The sequence below is a fragment of the Moschus berezovskii genome, chromosome 22, assembly GCF_049115385.1.
Source record: "Moschus berezovskii isolate FMDL1 chromosome 22, NW_MosBer_1.0, whole genome shotgun sequence".
Classification (NCBI taxonomy): domain Eukaryota; kingdom Metazoa; phylum Chordata; class Mammalia; order Artiodactyla; family Moschidae; genus Moschus; species Moschus berezovskii.
Window position 1 is genome coordinate 15,129,276 of NC_142481.1, and position 19,117 is coordinate 15,148,392.

The following is a 19,117-nucleotide window of genomic DNA, read 5'->3' on the forward strand; positions in this document are numbered from 1 at the left end:
CCATCCTCCCAGCTTGCAGGCAACAGAGCTTGCAGTCACCCTGTGTCCTCTTTCTCCTCACACCCTACATCAGTTCTTCAGGAAATTCTGTCATATCTATCTTCAAAGTATGTATGGAATCCACTCACTTCTCCCTCCACTATGGCCACACCCTGGTCCTGTCCACCCTCGCCTTGGCTTCACTTGGACCTCTGCCACAGCCTCATCATCTCCCTGCTCCCCCACTCACCACCTAACTCTCTTTTCACAAGAAACCAGAAGGAGCCTTCGAACACCTGAATCGAACACCTGAATCAGGTCAAATCCCTCCCTCGCTTGCTCAGAACCTTCCCTTGGTGCCACACGTCAAAATCAAGGAAAGGAGAAAAGGCTGCTGGGGCCTTCCTTGCCCTGGCCCAGCCCGGCCCAGTTTGTTTTTTTTTTTTTTTTCCTGGCCCAGCTTTTGAAACCACTGAGACTCCTGCGGTTTCAAGCAAACCCACAACGTCTTTCTTCCACATCCTGATCATGCTGGTCTTCATGTCTCTCCCAGCTCACCTCCCACTCTCCCCTCCTTTCTGAACTTCCGCCACAGTTGTGTCCAACTCTTTGCAACCCCAGGGACTGCAGCACACCAGGATTCCCTGTCCTTCACTATCTCCCAGAGTTTGCTCAAACTCATGTCCATTGAGTTGGTGATGCCATCCAACCATTTCATCCTCTGTTGCCCCCTTCTCCTTCTGCCCTCAATCTTTCCCAGCATCTGGGTCTTTCCCAATGAGTCGACTCTCCTCATCAGGTGGCCAAAGTATTGGAGCTTCAACTTCAGCATCAGTCCTTCCAATGAATATTCGGGATTGATTTCCTTGAGGATTGACTGATTTGATCTCCTTGCTGTCGAAGGAACTCTCAGTGAGAGTCTTCTCCAACACCACAATTCAAAAGCATCAATTCTTCAGCGCTCAGCCTTCTTTATGGTACAACTCTCATATCCACACATGACTACTGGAAAAACTATAGCTTTGACTACATAGACCTTTGTCGGCAAAGTGATGTCTCTGCTTTTTAATATTCTGCCTAGGTTTGGCATAGCTTTCTTTCCAAGGAGCAAGGGTTTTTTAACTTCATGGCTGCAGTCACTGTCCACAGTGATACAGGAGCCCAAGAAAATAAAACCTGCCACTGTTTACATTTTCCCCCCATCTATTTACCATGAAGTGATGGGACCAGAGACCATGATCTTAATTTTTTGAATGTTGAGTTTTAAGCCAGCTTTCTCATTCTCCTCTTTCACCTTCATCATGAGACTTTTTAGTTCCTCTTCCCTTTCTGCCATTAGGCCTCCTAACTGTTCTTCCAACATGCTAGGTATGCTCCAGTCTCAAGGCCTTTGAACATAGTGATACCTTGTTACCACTGCCTGGAACACTCTCCGGAGATACTGGATCCCCAAGGCTCATAGCCTCCTCTCCTGAAGAGTAGAGGAAATACCACCTCCTCAGTGAGACCTCCCCTGACCACTTTTTTATAAATAGCATCCACACCTTCCCAGCTTTATTTTTTCCAGAATACTGATCACCACTAATATACTAATATGACTGCTTTATTTAGTTTCTTTCTCAAGAATGTCAGCCCACGATGGTGGGAATCTTTGTTTTGTCATATTCCTAGTCTCTGAAACAGTGTCTGGCACAAGATTGTTTGTTGTTTAGTTGCTAAGTTGGGTCAGACTCTTGTGACCCTCTGTCCATAGGATTTCCCAGGCAAGAATATTAGAGTGGGTTGCCATTTCCTTCTCCAGGGGAACTTCCTGACCCAGGGATTGAACTCACATCTAAGAAACTTAATAAACCCCAGATGAATGAATAGACTTAAAACCACGGTGAGGAATGTGAGTCTTTTTTATTGATATATAATGACATATAATGGTTTTTTTTTTTTTTGCCTGAAAAGAAGCTTTGATTTTATTCTAAGTGCAGCGGGGACATATAGTGAATTTTATTCTAAATACAATGGGAAGTTAAGGAAGACTGTAAGCAGGGCTGGGGTCTGATTCAGCTGTCTCCTGGGTCCTCTGGCCACACCAGGGGGACAGACTGTAGGAGGTGGAGTGTGCCCCGTGAAGAGGCTGCTGCAGCAAGTGGCCCTGATGAAGCTGGACAGGAAGATAGAGGGTAGACGAGGAGAGTGCTGTGGAGGAAGGGCAGTGGGAGGCTATGAGAAAGTGAAGCCTCTACGACTTTAGAGTCATGAATTTGTTGGGGGTGGGAGGCAGAGGTGAAAAAGAGAAAGAGAAAAAAAAAATCCAGACTCAAGATGGCTCCTAGGGCTTCCCAGGCAGTCCAGTGGGTAAGACTCTGCCTTGCAATGCAGGGGACACCGGTTCCATTCCTAGTCCGGGAAGATCCCATGTGCCATGGGGCACCCAAGCCTGTACACAACTACTGAGCCAGTGCTCTAGAGCCCACGAGCCACAACTCCTGAAGCCCGTCAGGCCCAGAGCCCTTGCTCCGCAACATGAGAAACCACCCCAACGAGAAGCCTGTGCGCCGCAACTAGAGAAAGCCCGCACGCAGCAATGAAGGACCAGCACAGCTAAATATAAATATAAATGCTTAAAAAAAAAAAAAAAAAGATGGTTCCTAAATTATAGACCTGAGCAACAGTATGGAGAACTGTGTTGAATTCAGGGACGGCCCTGAAGGGAATTGTTGCCAGGGAAAGTAAGAAGGTAAGGGTTTGCCTAAAGGCAGGGACTGCCACAGGACAAAAGGACTGTGTCACAGTCAGCTGCTGGGGAATGGGGATGAGAAGACACAACTTCTCCAGGTACGGGAGCTACCAGGTTCTCTCAGCTTCTCTCAAAGGCACTGGGAGAGATCTAAGGACAAGCAAAGGAAGAGGATGAGGCAGCCCACTTTCCCACGGACGGCCATGACCTGGCCAAAGGTCTGGCAGTGCTGACCGTTTCCAAAGCAGGCCTGGGCTGAGGCTGGGTTGGGGCTGGGCATCTCTTCCTGCCTGACCTGGAGAACAAGCCCAGGACTCTCATGCTGGGCCTGCTGGGCAGGGAGAGTCCTCTTGAACAATGGACCTTTTGCCCCTCCCTGCTTGCTCCCGGTCGACACTGAGAAAACTTCTAGACCCAGGGCTCAGAGATGAAGGGGATGTCCCCAGCCAGTGAGGTTTAAATTAAAGGCTCCCTTTAATTGTCAGCTTTGAGGCCACTTCCCAGAAGCCATCCATGGAGAGTGAACTAATAATAGCTACTGTTTGCAGAGGGTTGAGGGACAGTGGGCAGGGGCTCTCAGGTGGCAGGGGGTGATTCCTAAGTGAACGGGTATGGCCAGGGGGGCCCTGGGGTTAGGTTCACCATTTCCACATCACCATTGGGTGGAAAACTTGTGACTTCAGTCAGAACTTATTAAATGCTATATCCTGTTATTGGGAATTCCCCGGCAGTCTGATGGTTAGGACTTGGCGCTTTCACGGCTGTGGCCCCGGGTTCAGGCCCAGGACAGGGAAATAAGACTCCACAAGTGTCTTATTCTGCAAGCCACATGGCCAAAAAGAAACAATATATTAGACAATAAATTTTGAATTAAAAAATAATACTCTATCCCGTTATTAACCCTACTTAGTTGAAAGAAAGGAGAGGGCTGTGACCTCTCAGGGTAGGGACATGAGCAGGTCCTGGGATGCTAGAGGTGACTGTGGAAGTAGCTATACCAGCAGACCTAAGCCCAAGCCACCATGACAAGTGACATGCTGATGATCTCAAATCCCCGAGTGCATTCACCGAGAGCAACAGCTGAAGGGGGTACTCTCCTTACCAACATACCCGAAAGTCACTGGGCTGGTGTCTAAACTCAGTCTTTCTGCAGAGCCAGGCCTCTTAGCTGCTCAAAGGGTGATCCTCCTAGAGCAGAAGCAGGTTGTCAAAGCAGGACAAGCCGTGCCTTCCAAAACACTTAAAAGGACATTTCCTCTTCCCTTGCGGAATGGCCGTGACCTGGTGTGCCAGCTTGTATCCTACACAGGGGCACTTGCCAAGTTGGGGAGTGGGAGCGTGCCCACCCAGAGTGGATGCTCTTCTGTTGAGGGACATGACCAAGTGGGTGGGGGACAGCATCCAGTGTCCCCTCCTTCCCCACAGCCCACAGAGCTGGCTCCCAAGTCCCGAGCTGCAATAGCACCCTTTGTCCCCGGATTCCGGCACGCCCTAGTTCCTGGCTCCTGCTCAGGTCTGGATCTCGGTGTAAAGGGTATCCTGTCCTGCCCTGGCTCAGAGAATGATGGGTGTGAGTGCTGGCCAGCAGGGAGGGCTGGCAGCTCTGGCGCGGCCCTTTCTGTAAGCAGAGTCCACACACAAGGCCATGAGAGGCAGGCACTCCCTCAGGGCGGGCTATGCTTCTGTTGCGGCATCTGAGTTCCTCTCATTTTCCCTAAGAGGCAGTCACTGTTGTGCCCACTCCTTCTTCCTGCAGGCAACAGGCTCAGAGGTGAAAGCTCAACCAGTCACTCCATCAGAATGTGTGGAATACCTTACCAAATTTGAATAACCAACCCGAGGCTAAGACTTGAGGATGGGGGGAGAATGGCCTGGCTGCAAATCCCAACTTTCTTAAGAAGTCTCACCAAAAAGAATGTTGGGGACTAGTTCCCAATGTGGAGGGGGGGCCACCAAACTCTTCTGACTCTGAAAGGAAGTGACTCTGGTTTGCTCAGTGCCAAGAACAGACTAGGTCTTGATCTGAAAACATCACAGGCCAGAGCCCATGGAATCCTTGATTCGGACAAGGGATTCCCTGGTAGTTCAAGATGGTAAAGAATCTGCCTGCAACGCAGAAGACCCAGGTTTGATCCCTGGGTGGGGAAGATCCCCTGGAGAAGGAAATGGCAGCTCACTCCAGTAACTCTTGCCTGGAGAATTCCATGGACAGAGGAGCCTGGCAGGCTACAGTCCATGGGGTCGCATAAGGACAGGACTGAGCGACTAACACTTTCACAGGTTGAGCAAGCAACCAGAATCCTCTCCCACTCACCCTTCCGGCCACTGCCCTTGGGCTGCTTGTGAGGCCCAAGGGTAAAGGTGGTGCCCCTCCCTCTCCAGGAACCCAGGGGCCGCACCTGTTCGCATAGGTTTTCAGGAGGACAGGAGAGCCCTGGCTAGCCCCAGGTGCAGGGCTGGGCTCCTACCTCTTACTCATACCTTACTGACTCACCCAACCCATTCATACCCTCCTTGCTGACTCATGGCTGCGGGCCCTCTACCTGTGACCTGACGGTCAGGGAGGGGGCGGTAGAGGTCAGCTGCTGGGTCTGGGCAGAGGAGCAGGCTCAGGGAGACAGAAGCTCTGCTGTCGGGTTGAGGGGTGGGGGTGGGCAGACAGAACAGAGGTGGCCCAGCACCCGGTGATGCGAGGCCCTGACGCTGGTTGGAGCGGGGCAGAGGCAGGAAGTCGAAGGGGAGACAACAGGCTAAGAAGTCAACACATCTTTATTAAACGACTGCAGAGTTACTGGGAGGAGGCCATGATGCTGGACACACCTGTTGAGAAGAAAAGGGAAGGCCAGGGTCAACGTGGGAAAGACACGAGACGAACCTCCAACCTCCAACTGCAGGGCCCACGACTGTTTAGGGGCCTTGTAGACTTAAACAACAAGCTTAGAACAATGCCTGTTTTTTTCTTTTTTTTTTATCTTTATTGAATTTTATTGTAATATTGCTTCTGTTTTTTTTTTATGCTTTTTGGTTCTTTGGCCACGACACCTGCAGGATCTTAGCTCCTCGATCAGGAATCAAACTCGTAAACCCCTGCCTGGGAAGGCAAAGTCTTAACCACTGGGCCACAGGGAGGTCCCAATGCCTGGATTTTAAAAGTATGATTTGCGATCTTCATCACCATACAGTTACTATGGTACCATCTGAGAGATGGGCTTCCCTGGTGGATCAGTGGTAAAGAATCCACCATCTGCCAATGCAGGAGATGAAGGTTCGATCCCTGGGTAGGGAAGATCCCCTGGAGAAGGAAATGGCAACCCACTCCAATATTCTTGTCTGGGAAATCCCTGGACAGAAGAGCCTGGCAGGCTACAGTCCATGGGGTCGCAAAAGTCGGGACACGACTGAAGCGACTAAGCAACAATTTGCAAGACACTTTGAGCGCTGGACTTGCATCTCATCACCGCAGAACCCTTTGCTCCAAAGAGTTCTCACACAGAACCCCAACTCCGTGGGCACATCTCATTTAGACTGAAGGTCCACAGCCCCCAGGCGTGGAGGTGACCGCCTGCTCCATCTTGTTCCTCAATTAAATAGCAATGTAGTCATTTTGTACTCAGAGGCCACAGCGTACCAGTCCATATCTTTAACACACCAGAACCACACTTAAGAAGGCGGGGAGGAGACCGAGGGACTAAAGGAAACAGCCTGTCCCTGCCCCCACCAGTTCTCTCTTACTCCAGGACACCCGCGCAGTGGGAAGGGGAGACAGCAGGTTCGCTCTAGTTGAGCAGCCAGTGGAGTCTATGTTAGTTAATGTGATGGTGACAACGAGGGTAACGTTTAGGGAGCTGGAGGACTGGTTCTTTGCTAAGTGTTGCACATGCAGTGTCTCACTGCACACTCATGCCTCCAGGGGGTAGGTACTGCGGTATTATTCAGTTACTTACAGAACTGGCACCTGCCTTATGGGGTTGACCCGAGGACCAGTGACTTTAATCATAAAAAGTGTAAAGAACTACATGGTGTTAGTCATAATACTGGTGCTGTCACCCCCACTTTCTAGATGAGAAACTGGAGGCACAGAGATGTAAAATCGCTTACCCGAAGTCACACAGCTACGAATAAAGAACCCAGATCCCACCCAGCTGCCCTGGCCACAGAACCTGCACTTCCTGGTAGGTGTTCTGCAGCGTTTTAACAGACGCCAAGGCTGAGGCCCCGGGACCAGTGAGGCTGTAGGGACACCCTGCTGTGTCCCTTCAGGCCCTGGGAAGTCTTACTGAGTGCTTCAGGGCAGGATCCAGTGCCCAGAATTCCAGGGAAGGACACCAGGACCCTCCGCCCTTTCTCCCCAGGGGAGGTGGCCTGCCTGGGACAGAAGAGATCACCGGAATCTGGCAGATACATATTTCTGGGCCCTGAGTCAGAACTTATCTACCTGAGTCCTTGGGGACCCAGCCCTGCTCTCTTAGAAGGCCCCTCCTCAGCCCCACAGCCTGAGGCTCGGGCCACTACTCACTGTCAAAGTCGATCTTCTCCACGATGTTCTTGGGCTTAATGCTCTCCTCCTGGCTGCAGATGAAGATCTGGCCCGATTCGTCGGCGCTCCAGCCGTACTTGCTCATCCACACCTTTAGCTGGCTGTCTGCAGGGGACACAGCAGCACAGGGGCTTTGCACACGGACCCCACAGTACTGGGGTGGGGAGGGATAGGGGGGTGCGCTCAGGGTGTCCTCCTTGCCTGCTTTGGGCAGATCTGGTCTCGGGCTGTCAGCCTGGGGCTCCTATGGTTCATTCTCCAAACAGCAGCCAGGGGGAGCCTTTTAGCTTTCTCATCCTTCCCACTACAGGGCTTGTGAGTCTCCTTTCATTTTCTATTTACCTCTTGTGTCTCCCAGGGTAAAAGCTCAGCTCCTAAAAACAGCAGAGCGCTTACTTCTCTGCTTTTCCCTCAATCTACATTGAAATGGCTTTGAAATGATGATTTCATCATTACGAAGAACAGTAAGCTTATGGCACCATGTTTAAGAATTTCTTTGCAGCTCTTTCTTGCCTTTAGAAAGGGGGCAGCAGAGGATGAGATGGTTAGCTAGTATCACTGATTCAGTGGACGTGAGTTTGAGCAAACTCCGCGAGACAATGAAGAACAGGGGAGCCTGGCATGCTGCAGTCCATGGGGTCGCAAAGAGCCAGACAGGACTTATCAAGTGAACAACACCAAAAAAAAAAAAAAGAAGGATATTTTCTGGCCAGAGAAGTGTTCTATAACTTGAAATAATTCTTTTCTGTGTGACTATTATCAATTTGATACAGATTCATCTGTTTCTCTTTACGTTCAACTCTAAGGGCTGTTTCATCCCTTTCTGATTTAATTTCACTTTTAAACACGTAAAATATCGACACGATGTAAAGCACTTAGTATAGTGCTCTACACAAAGTGTCCAAAAAAAGTTAGCTTCCACTGAAAACAATGTCCCACCTGGTTTAAAAGGCAAAACTATCCAAGAAGGTGCTCAGAGAAATCTCACCCCCAAGCCACCACTCTCCTCCCTGTTCTCACCCTCAGCTCTCAAGAAGTAACCATTTCCCTTATTTAAAAATTTTTCCCTTCCTGTATTTCTTTTTGCAAAATGAGCAAATATGCATACTTTTTTTCCTTTTTAGAGGGATCTTTAGAAATATAAATCTAATCATGTCCTTCTCTGCTCAGACCCTCCAGTGGCTCCATCTCACTCAGGATAAAGGACAAAGTCCTCAGGCAGGAGGCCCTTCAGTGCCTGAAACCCCTCCCACCACCACCTCTCTGCCCTGACTCTGCTCCCTGGCTCCTCCAACACCGGCCAAGGGCTCCCTGAACACAGCATCCTCACATTCACTCTGCCCTCAGGCTGCCCACCTCATTCCAGTGAGAGACGCTGTTCAGATGCTGCACCTCCACCTCCACGTGCCTCCTGCTCCCTCACTCCCTACACTCCCAGCCCTCTCTCGGGGCTGCTGTGCATGAATTCCACTAGACATGCACAGCTTCATTCGTCATCTGTTTTGCTACCTCCATGAGGACGAACCTAAGCCGTATTGTGCTGTTCACCGCCATGCCCCCAGGGCCTTGAACAGTGCAGAGTGGGCATTCCACTAATTTATGAAGAATAACGAATGAATGCTATAGGATCTCTGAAAAGGAAAGGGAGGTGTTATACTAATTGTTTATTTTCTCTCTGGACTGGGCCTTTAATAACAACCTGGTAAGGCAGGAGGGGACCCATTTGAGGAGCTGGCTGAGGTCCACTGCCCTGCTCACCCTGACCTCCTAGATGGGCACTAGGGACCCAGAGAGGCCCTTACCTGTCAGATCCCCGAGCATCTCAGCCAGCAGCCAGCGATCGATGTGTTGATACGTGATGCCCACGACATGGCAGATAACTGTGGAAATGAGGGACAAAGATGACAGGCCACTCTCAGAACCTGCTGCCACGCCCTCCCCTCAGGGAGCCCAAGCTCAGAGAGGAACTTACATTTTCGGACAGAATCTTCAAAGCCGGTTATACCTTCCAGGAGGTCCATGTTTTCATCCAGGGCTTGCTGTGAAGGGAAAGAAGATGTTCCCAATAACGTTAATATCAGTAACGTCAAGGGGACCCCTCGGCAGTCCAGTGGTTAGGACTCGGCACTTTCATTGCCAAGGGCCTGGATTCAATCCCGGGTCAGGGAACTAAGATCTCACAAGCCATGTGACCAAGGAAAAAAGTTATAAATAATGCCAAGAAGATTAACCCTGATAATAAAATAAGAGAAGCGAACACTCTGGCATTCACCCCACAGGCCAGCCCTTCTTTGCATACAGAAATGCAACTTTACGATGTAACAATGCTAGTTTTTTTCCCATTTTAGAGATGGGGAAACCAAGGCTCAGAGCAGCTAAGAGATTTGCCCAAAATCACAGGGTGGGGTTTGCACCTGGCATGCTTCCCTGGATCTGCCCATCACCTCCTCCCTCTCACTCCCTCACTGCAATCACAGGGGCTCCTCACTGCCCCTCAGACATGCCAGACACTCAGCCACCTCAAGGCCTCAGCGCTGGCCAGGGGCTGGAAATTCAGCTTTGGCCGCTTCTATTTTCCCGTGAAATGACAAGAGAGCAGACAAATGAGATACCTGCACTCAACCGCCTCTTCTTGGATCTCACTAATTCAGAGAAATGGGCAACAGCCCTAGCATGGCCCATGAGCCCACCACCCCCCCAACCCCTGGGAACTACTCGTCACCTCCTCCCACTCACCCTCTCACTCCAACCACAGGGGCTCCCTGCTGCCCCTCAGACTTGCCAGACATCCGCCCACCTTAAGGTCTCAGCGCTGGCTGTTTTGGGGTCTGGAACTCTCTTCCCCCATGGCTAGCACTCCCACCTCCTCGAGGCCTCTGCTCAAACATCACCTTCCCAGCAAGGGCTCCCCCAACATCAGGGAGGGAGCCGAGGAACCCACTAGGACAACGAGAGGGAGTGGCCAGCTCGGCAGGAGGAAGGTGGGAGAGCAGCCGTCCTGGAAGCCAAGAGACACTGGCCGGGCAGGTGAGCCAGGGCCTGAGAACTTCCCACGGGCTCTAGCAATGGGGGTGTCACCATGGGTCTCAACAGAAGCGCTTCGGTGGCCTGTGCCTGAGTCAGGCGTCAGAGGGCCGGCCACAAGGCCTGAAAGGTAGGGGTTCATGTGAGCTGAGAGATAAGACGAGGCTGAACACAGGCAACCTGTCCTGGGGCAAGCTGACCCATGGACCTGATTAGCCTGGGATGTGAGACTTTGTGCTTTAAAACCAGGCAAGCCCCGGGCAGACTGGGACAGCTGGGGTCCCAGCCAGGAGCAAGGCTGGAAGGGGAGCAGAGGCAGAAGTAATGGCAGAGCTGGTGGGGAGTGTGGAGGTGCAGGGGGAGCTCTTTTTTCTGTTAGAACCCACTGCAGTGTGGACGGGTTACATGGGGGTGGAAACAGTGTGGGAAGGTCAAGTTTGCAGAGTGGGGAGAATGGCTGGTGTGACGCCACTGAGTGGGCGAGAGGGCAGGGGGCCGGGGCATTGGAGGAGGAGGGACGGGTCACCCACTAGAGCAGAACAGGGCTTGGTCAGCTGCCGGGAGATGCTGGGTCAGGGGTGGAAGTTCTGCTTTAGCCACTTCTATTTTCCTGTGAAATGAGAAGCCAGGTCGGAGGCTGAGGTGAGAAAGGTGGTGGTGAGGAGTTGCGGAGAGCCAGCCAGGAACACGGGGAGGGAAGCAAGGACCGGCTGTGGGTGGGCACTGACAGCTCCTCTCCAGCCTCCCACAGCCCCTCAGACACAGGTGAGGAGCGCACGGTTTGTGAAGGAGGAAGCAGAACAGAGGAATGGGGCTGTCGAGCAGGCCCAAGAATGTCGGGTTGGAGGCCTCATGGGGGCGAGCTGGGAAGCAAGGGGCGAGGAGGAAGTGGTCAGAGGGTGGAAACGTTTGACCTTCACGGGCAGAGAAGGCAATTGCTGATGAAGACAAGTACAGGTCAGTAACTCCCAGACTTAGCCGGGACACTAAATCACCAGGGATAATTGCTTAAAATCACGAAGCCGAGACCACACCCAGATCAATGACGTCAGATTTCATGAAGGCACAACTCAAGTATTAGTAACATATTTGTTCTTTTTTTTTTTTAACTTGTTAGGGATTCAATGTGCTAACTGGTCTCATCTTGGGTGTGAGGGGAGGGAGTGAGCGGCTCAGGGCCCAGGGAAGACAAGAAATCTGGAAATTGAGAAGTCAGGGTGATGGACAGATCACAGACCTGCCCTTTCAAGAATGGCTCTGAGTTACATTCTTCAGGAAAACGAGCAGTCATGGGGTGGGGTGGGGCAATACCAACAAAGTAGGGGGGGTATGATAAGAGCTTCAGGGCTGGGGGGCTGGGGGAGGAGACGGGTCTGGGAGTGGAGGTGAGAGCTAGGAGACCATGTGGACCCCCACTTGTGACACTAGGTCCAGTTAGGACAAGAAAGGGGGAACAGTATTTACTCTTTATTCAACTGTTATTATTATTATTTGGCCACGTCCCATGGCATGTAGGATCTTAGTTCCCCAACCAGGGTTTGAACCCATGCCTGGTTCGGGTTCCATTGCAATGAAAGCACAGAATCTTAAACACTGGACACCAGGGAAGTCCCGTGGGGGTAGAGTATTTAGAGGACAGAGGACTTTTGCTGGAAGAACAGGTGCCTGTGAGTGTGTGAGAGAGAAAGCCTGAACTTTTGTCAGCAGAGGAGAGGACCAGGGTGTCCTGGCTCCAGGTGTGGATGACTATTCCATGCCATCCCACACGCAGAGCTCTGAACACAGGGTCCACTGCCAGGGAGGAAGCCAATATATGTGCGTGGTCTTGACTTCCAGCAGCTTTTTCTGCATGGCCCAGTCACCACCCTGCCCCGGGGCCCCAGGGAAGTTACCCAGAAGGCCTGGAAGTGGCAGGTCTCCAGCAGGTCTCCGAGGTACAAAATTTGCCGGATGGGCCGTTCTTCTTGCTGGGGAGAAGCGTTAAGGGCAAAAGGTCTTCCAGACAGAGGAGGCAGCGGCTGCGTCCAAGACTGCCCCGCCCACAACCGCCCCGCCCACCTCCTGCTCACCACAGCGAGTCTGTCATGGCAAAAATGAGCAAGAACCTAAGGACCCAGAGATGGGGACAACTCAACAGGGGCCACCTCACACACTGAGACTGAGTCACCCCTTACAGAACTGACATGGAAAACGTGATGAGAGCCATCTCTAGCAAGATGAAAAAAAGCAAGATGCAGAAAGACGTGTGTAACAGCCCATCACTGGGTAGGGAGGAATGGGTGTATATAAACATGCACACCTGCACTTCTGTATCCATAGGTTACCTGCGGAAAAGTAGAGGACTGTAAACAAGTGTGGCCTTCAGGGAGGGGAGCGGGTGGCCGTGGGATGAGCGGCCGTGGGGTGGAGGCAGGAAGCCTTGGTTTTTTCATGGTACACTTTGTTGTACTTTGAACAGTGGATTGTATGCGGTTTTTAAGCCACCAGAACAGACCTCTGGGGAAGGTGGACTATCTGTCAGAAGGCGGGTGCCCCTGTGGACACACCTGGCAGAGCAGGTTCAACGAGGAAGACATCTCTCAGCCCAGCTGCCAATGAGTAGGCCAGTTCAGTGGTATCTCACTCAACATCTCTTCACTGGAGACCAGTGCTGTACCAGACAGACACTGGCCAGACCCTTGGGATAGAATGAAGGGAAGCTGACAAGCCAGCTCTTCGTGGCTCCTACCTTTTGCCTGGTGGTCTTTCCTCGGCTAGGAAGCCTCACGGGAATCTTTCTAAAGCATGTTTCTCCCCCATCACTCTGCAGCTTTAAGGCCTTCTTCAGCTCTCCAGTGCTCCGAGTCTGACCAACTCTGTGGCTAAGCCGAACAGCCTCTACTGACTCAACACGACACTGAGCTCTTGTCTCCCTCTTGCCCTACACACTCTCCCCTCTGCCTGGATCACCCTTCCCTATGAATGACCTAATTTCTCACCTTTCATCTGTTCCCTACTCCAGGAAGATTTCCTGGCTTCCAGGCAAGTTCAGGTGCTTCCTCTGGCCCCTCACACCCCAAGTCCTGACTATTCCAGAGAGGACAGGTCTCCCCTGCTAGACCGTGAGCTCTGGGACGGTACTGCCACAGCCACGGCAAGCCCCGGGGCAAGACCAGAGCAGGCAATCAGTGCCTGTGTCCGAACTCAAGACCGCATCCCTGTGAATCCGTCTCCCCTGCTCCCACTCTTCCCCCAGTCCCAGCCCGGAAGCAGGAAGGATACATGGGCCTGGTCGATCATGCACTTGCACAGTGTGAAGTCGGTGTGGGGCAGGTTGGTGAGGGCCTTCAGCAGGATCTGGGCGGTGACCGTGGTCTGGAAGAAGGCTGGGTTGAACTGGTACCTGAGAAGGGAAACAGAGACGCGATAGCAGTGTCATCTCCATGTCCCTGGGCCTCACCAGGTGCCAGGAAGGCTGCTCACTGCTTCCGCCCGGAGTCTGGGAGCTGGACATGTCTGGGCTCTGATACCAACCACCCCACTGTCTGGCTGGGACCTTAACCTCCCTGACCCCTACTTTCCTGCTCTGTAGACAGACACAGTTAATCCTCACAACCACTCAGTAAGGCAGGCAGTGTTAAGTGATTCACAAATGAGTACATAAGTAGCAGTGGTCAAGCCTCTGGAGCCAATTGCCTGGATTTAAACTTCACTGCTGAGTGGCCTGGACTACTTTTTTTAAAAAATAATTTATTTTTGACTGTGCTGGGTCTTTGAGGCTGTGCGTGGACTTTTGCTAGTTGCAGCAAGTAGGGGCTACTATTTAGCTGCGGTACGTTGGCTTCTCTTGTTGGGCTTCCCTGGTGGCTCAGATGGTAAAGAATCCACCTACAACGCGGGAGACCTGGGTTCGACCCCTGGGTTGGGAAGATCCCCTGGAGCAGAGCATGGCAACCCACTCCAGTGATCTTGCCTGGAGAATCCCCATGGACAGGCTTCTCTTGTTGCAGAGTACAGGCTCAAAAGCTCTCAGGCTCAGTAGATGTGGCACACAGGCTTAGCTGCCCTGTGGTATGTGGGATCTTTCTGTACCTGGGACCAAACCTGTATCCCCCTGCACTGCAAGGCGGATTCTTAACCATGGGACCACTAGGGAGGCCCCGGCACGGAGCATTTAAAATAAGCAGACTTCTCTGGTCTGGAAAGATCCCACATGCCACAGGGCAGCTAAGCCTGTGTGCCACAATTACTGAAACCCATGCGCCCTAGAGCCTGTGCTCCGCACCAAGAGAAGCCACAGTGATGAGATGCCTGTGCAGCTCAGCTATAGAGTAGCCCCCCACAACCAGAGAAAGTGCTTGCACAGCATCAAAGAGCCAGCACAGCCAAAAATATAAATAATGAAGTAAGATTCTAAAAAATAATAAATGCTCTGTGCACCAGTTTCCTCTCTTGCAAGAGGTGAGAATAAACCACTGTATCGGGACTTCCCTGGTGGTCCAATGGGTAAGACTCTGTGCTTCCACTGTAGGGCATTCAGGAAACTAAGATCCTGCAGGCCAGTGTGGTGCTGCCACAAAAACAAAACAAAACAAAACAAATAAAAAACCCCAACTGTATCTACCTCACAAACAAAACACAGCATCAAAGTGAGTTAATACAAAAGTTATAGCACAGTAGGTACCACACGGGGAGTGCTCCCTGAGCAGTGGTTATCTCCACTAACAAGCTGAACGGCCTCACCAACACACACATTGTCTCCATCTTACAGACGGCAAAATCGAGGCCATGAAAGCTCTAAACATTACAAAGGTGGTAGCTGGGCTTCCCTGGCAGCTCAGTGGTAAGAACCTGCCCGCCAATGCAGGAGACACAGGTTCAACCCCTGGGTCGGGAAGATCCCCTGGAGAAGGAAATGGCAACCCACTCCAGTATTCTTGCCTGGAGAATCCCATGGACAAGAGGAGCCTGGCAGGCTACAGCTCATGGGGTTGAAAAAGAGTTGGACGAGACTTAGTGACTAAAACAAGGAACAATAACGATGTGTCAATAAAGCATCTAGAAAGAAGAAACCAAATATCCACCGACAGGGTAACAGATAATTAGGACCTGGTTCCACATGGAACCAAATGACACAGCAATGACAACAAACTGCAGCCACACAGGAAAAGCGTGGAGCTCACAAACCCAGGGCCGAGTGCAAGCTGCCAGACGCAGAAGAGCTCCACTCGTACATCTACTCTTACGTTCAGTTCAAAGCAGGCAAATCTGAGCTAAGCGAATCAGGATGTGTGTGTGTGTGTGTGTACATACGTCTGCAAGCATGCGGTAAATTCACACAAAGCCAGGCCATGAGGGCATAGGAGTGGCCACCAGGGTCAGGGTGGCTGGCACGAAACACAGGGGTGCCAGCAACACTCATTTTGCAATTGGGATGCTGATTACAGGTGTTCATTTCTAATTCCACGATAAACCATACATTCGCTTTCTGTAGCAGCCTGTACGTGTGCTTTGTTATGATTTTTATCTACTTTCTTATTTTTTGGTTGCACCACAAGGCACATGGGATCTTAGTTCCCCAACCAGGAGAGCTAACTTGTGTCCCCTGCAGTGGATGGCTGGAGTTTTAACTGCTGGACTGCAGCCTCTGTAACTAAGTTTTCAAAAATCATCCCTTCTCCTGCCCCTACTTCCTGGCTTCCTAGTCTTGCACATTCTATCCACATCCTATCCAAAACAGATAGAGAGGTCATACAATTCAACACCAAAAATCCCCCAAAACCCTGTTAGAAACTTCTGAACAGACATTTTTTTCCAAAGAAGACACAGAGATGGCCAACAGGCACATGAGAAGATGCTCAACATCACTAAACATCAGGAAAATGCAAATCAGAATCACACACCTGACAAAATGGCTATCAACAAGAAGACCACAAATGACAAAACACCAGCAAGGATGTGGAGGAGAGAAAGCTTGATAGTGTCATGTCAATCGGTGCAGCCACCATGGCGAACAGTAGGGAGGTTTCCCTGTAAAATTAAAACTAGAACTACCACATGATCCAGCAATTCCACTCCTGGGTGTGTGTGTGGATGTGGGTGGGGGTGTGTGTGTGTGTGTATATATATATATATATATATATATAAAGAAAGAAAATAAACACTAATTTGAAAAGATACATGCACCCCAATGGTCACAGGAGCATTATTTTCAGTAGCCAAGATCTGGAAGCAACCTAAGTGTCCACTGACAAATGGATGGGTAAGGAAGATGTGGTACATATAAACACATACACACAAAGGAACATTATTCAGCCATTTTAAAAAAAAAGGAAAAAGAACGAAAATGTGCCTTTTGCAACAACATGGATGGACCCAAGGAATATTATGCTTAATGAAGTTAAGTCAGACAGGGAAAAGCAAATACCATGTTTTCGCTTATATGTATAATCTAAATATTAAAGTGAAGGCAGCAAAACAGAAACAGAGACCAAACTAGTGGTTATAGATGGGAAGGGGGTGGGGGAGAGCAAAGATAATGGAAGGGGATTAATAGGTACAAAATATATATGAAATCAGTAAGATACAAAGTCACAATGAACAGCACAGGGGCTATAACCCCCATTATATAATAACTCTAAGTGGAGTATAACCTATAAAAATACCCAAACACTATGTTGTACATCTAAAACTAATAGAACATTGTAAATCAACTATACTCCAATTTTAAAAAAAGAGAGAAAAGTCTCATCCTGCAGGTTACCCCTCACTCCCACCCCACCCAGTGCTGGGAATGGCAGGCCGCTGACTATGGGAACAGGGTGGGAATGGAGGCAGATACTCACAGTTTCAGGACAGCCAGGTTGGCTTCCAGATCATAGGCATTTTCCTTGGCCTGTGTCTCCACATAGCGCTCCAGGGTGGCCAGGTTCTCGGGGTTGTACCTAGAGGAGAAACAAGATGAGTGAGCAGAGACAAGAGCTGAGGCCAGTCACTCCATGGGGTGGGAGTGGGGGGGGAAATGTAGCCTGCTCCTCCTTCTCTTCCTTCCCTCCCTCCGTCACTGGCCACTTGCTCTACTCAAATATTGAATCAGCTCTGATGAAACTTATCCATATCCCAGACCTAAGCCCCAGCTCTAAACCCCGTCAGAGCCCTGGATCTTTTCTGATAAAAGGCCTCCTCAATCTCTCAGCCAACCAGCCCTTGCAGCCTGTACATCTGGCCTCCAGGACATCTTTGATATCCACCCCTTCCTCCCATCCCCAAAACCCACTCTGGTCCAGCCCATTCTCTCCTCCCTAGTTTTCCCCATCCCAGCCCTCACCAATCTACCTGTGCTTCCCCCATCACCGCCTTGACCACTCCTGGCTATCACTGTCTACCGTCCGGTTTGTCTGAACTAGAAACTCCATGAAAGCATGGCCAGTGGCTGTCTTTGGTTATCTCTGGTCCACACCATTGCTCCAGAATTCACAGTGTAGATTTTAGTAAACATATGTTCGATGAATGAAATGGGGGGGGGGGAGGGGAGCCACAAAGAGGCACTGAGAGGTTCAGTGAGACTGAGGAGCAGAGAGAGAAAACTGAGGATCTGAGAGAGGGTAAGTTAAGCAGAGAGGGCGGCCGTAAGGCAATTAAAGCGGACTGAGCGGCAGGCAAGGCCACCTCCTGCCTTTAGGCCTATACAACGCTGTTTTCTTAAACAACTGCTCCAGATTGACTGAAAAAATCCCACCCCTGGGCAAGCCCAGGATGCTAACCACCTCTTGCTGACTCCAGAAAACCTTCTCCTCCACCCCTCTGCGCCAGAAACGCTCACTCCGACCGGGCTCAGACCTGTCGATCCCCTTGAGCAACTTGCCCACGTTCGCTCTCATCTGCTCAAACATCGCCATGACTGCTGCCGCCTCCCACACCAGGGATATAGTCGAAGACCCTGCCGGCAAAGCGTCCTCGAGGACCGGAAGAGGAAGAGTTGGTGGAAACGGAAACTACGTAATTGTTTTCTCTCCAGCCCCGGGGGGCGATGAATCGTGCTTTGGGTCCTGCGGCGGCTGCCACGCTTTCCGGCTGCCGCGTGACTTCTTCCCAGCCGGCGCAGTTAGCGCGTGCGCATACGCTCTACTCGAGCAGAAGCTACGGCGCGAGAAAAGACCTAGTCTAACCAAGGGCGCAGGCGCCTTCTCGCGGCGAGGGGGCGGGACTAAGATTTTCCCCGGCCTCGCGTATCCAGTTATAGTCCCTGGCGCGTGAGCTCGGACTCACCGGGAAGTGTACTGATCCGTGACGGCCTGCACGCACGTAGCGTTGCGCACGGCTGTGAACTCAAAACGTCTGGGCTTCCATCAGTACAATCCTTTTGGTCCATGGGCATGTGCCGAAGAAGATGCTCTCTGAGGTCCCCTTGGCCCCAGGCCTTGGCCCCTGAGGCAGGATCCTGAACTTCGCAGTTTCAAGTCGTGAACCTGGTCCCCCACACTTCACCCTAACGCCGAGGGTAGTGGCCCGCAAAGCTGTTGTGCTCAGCCCAGCAGGGGCGGAGGGAGGGGCTCGTGGACGCTGCCAGATCACTCCCAGTCCCCATAGGCTCCAGTTTTGCGGTGAAGGCCCGCGCCCTTCTTGTGCCATCCTGAGTTACGTGTTCAGATACTGTCCACTGCAGGCATGAATGCACATGCGTGTGTCATATATGTATATGCTCTGGGTACATCCACATACGTGCACCCGGGTATCCAGGTGTGTGCACGTCGACTGGCCCGCGCGCCGCACAGGGAGTTACCACTAAGTGCCTGTACGTGTCCCGGGTGAACAATAATGTACACTGCATGGTCCTCCCGGTGTAGACCTGCCATCTCCAGGTTGTG

The 19,117-nt window shown here is 51.3% G+C and overlaps 1 protein-coding gene across 1 annotated transcript; it reads right to left on the reverse strand.

Moving 5' to 3' along the window:
• Positions 1-5,461: 5,461 nt before the first annotated feature.
• Positions 5,462-18,246, reverse strand: EIF3K (eukaryotic translation initiation factor 3 subunit K). Its single transcript, XM_055412233.2, has 8 exons — positions 18,090-18,246; positions 17,096-17,194; positions 13,533-13,653; positions 12,164-12,238; positions 9,220-9,286; positions 9,050-9,127; positions 7,227-7,352; positions 5,462-5,530 (listed from the first exon to the last, which is right to left on the reverse strand). Exons 1-8 carry the CDS (start codon positions 18,146-18,148, stop codon positions 5,499-5,501), a joined length of 657 nt encoding a protein of 218 aa, XP_055268208.1. The 5' UTR covers positions 18,149-18,246; the 3' UTR covers positions 5,462-5,498.
• Positions 18,247-19,117: the final 871 nt, after the last annotated feature.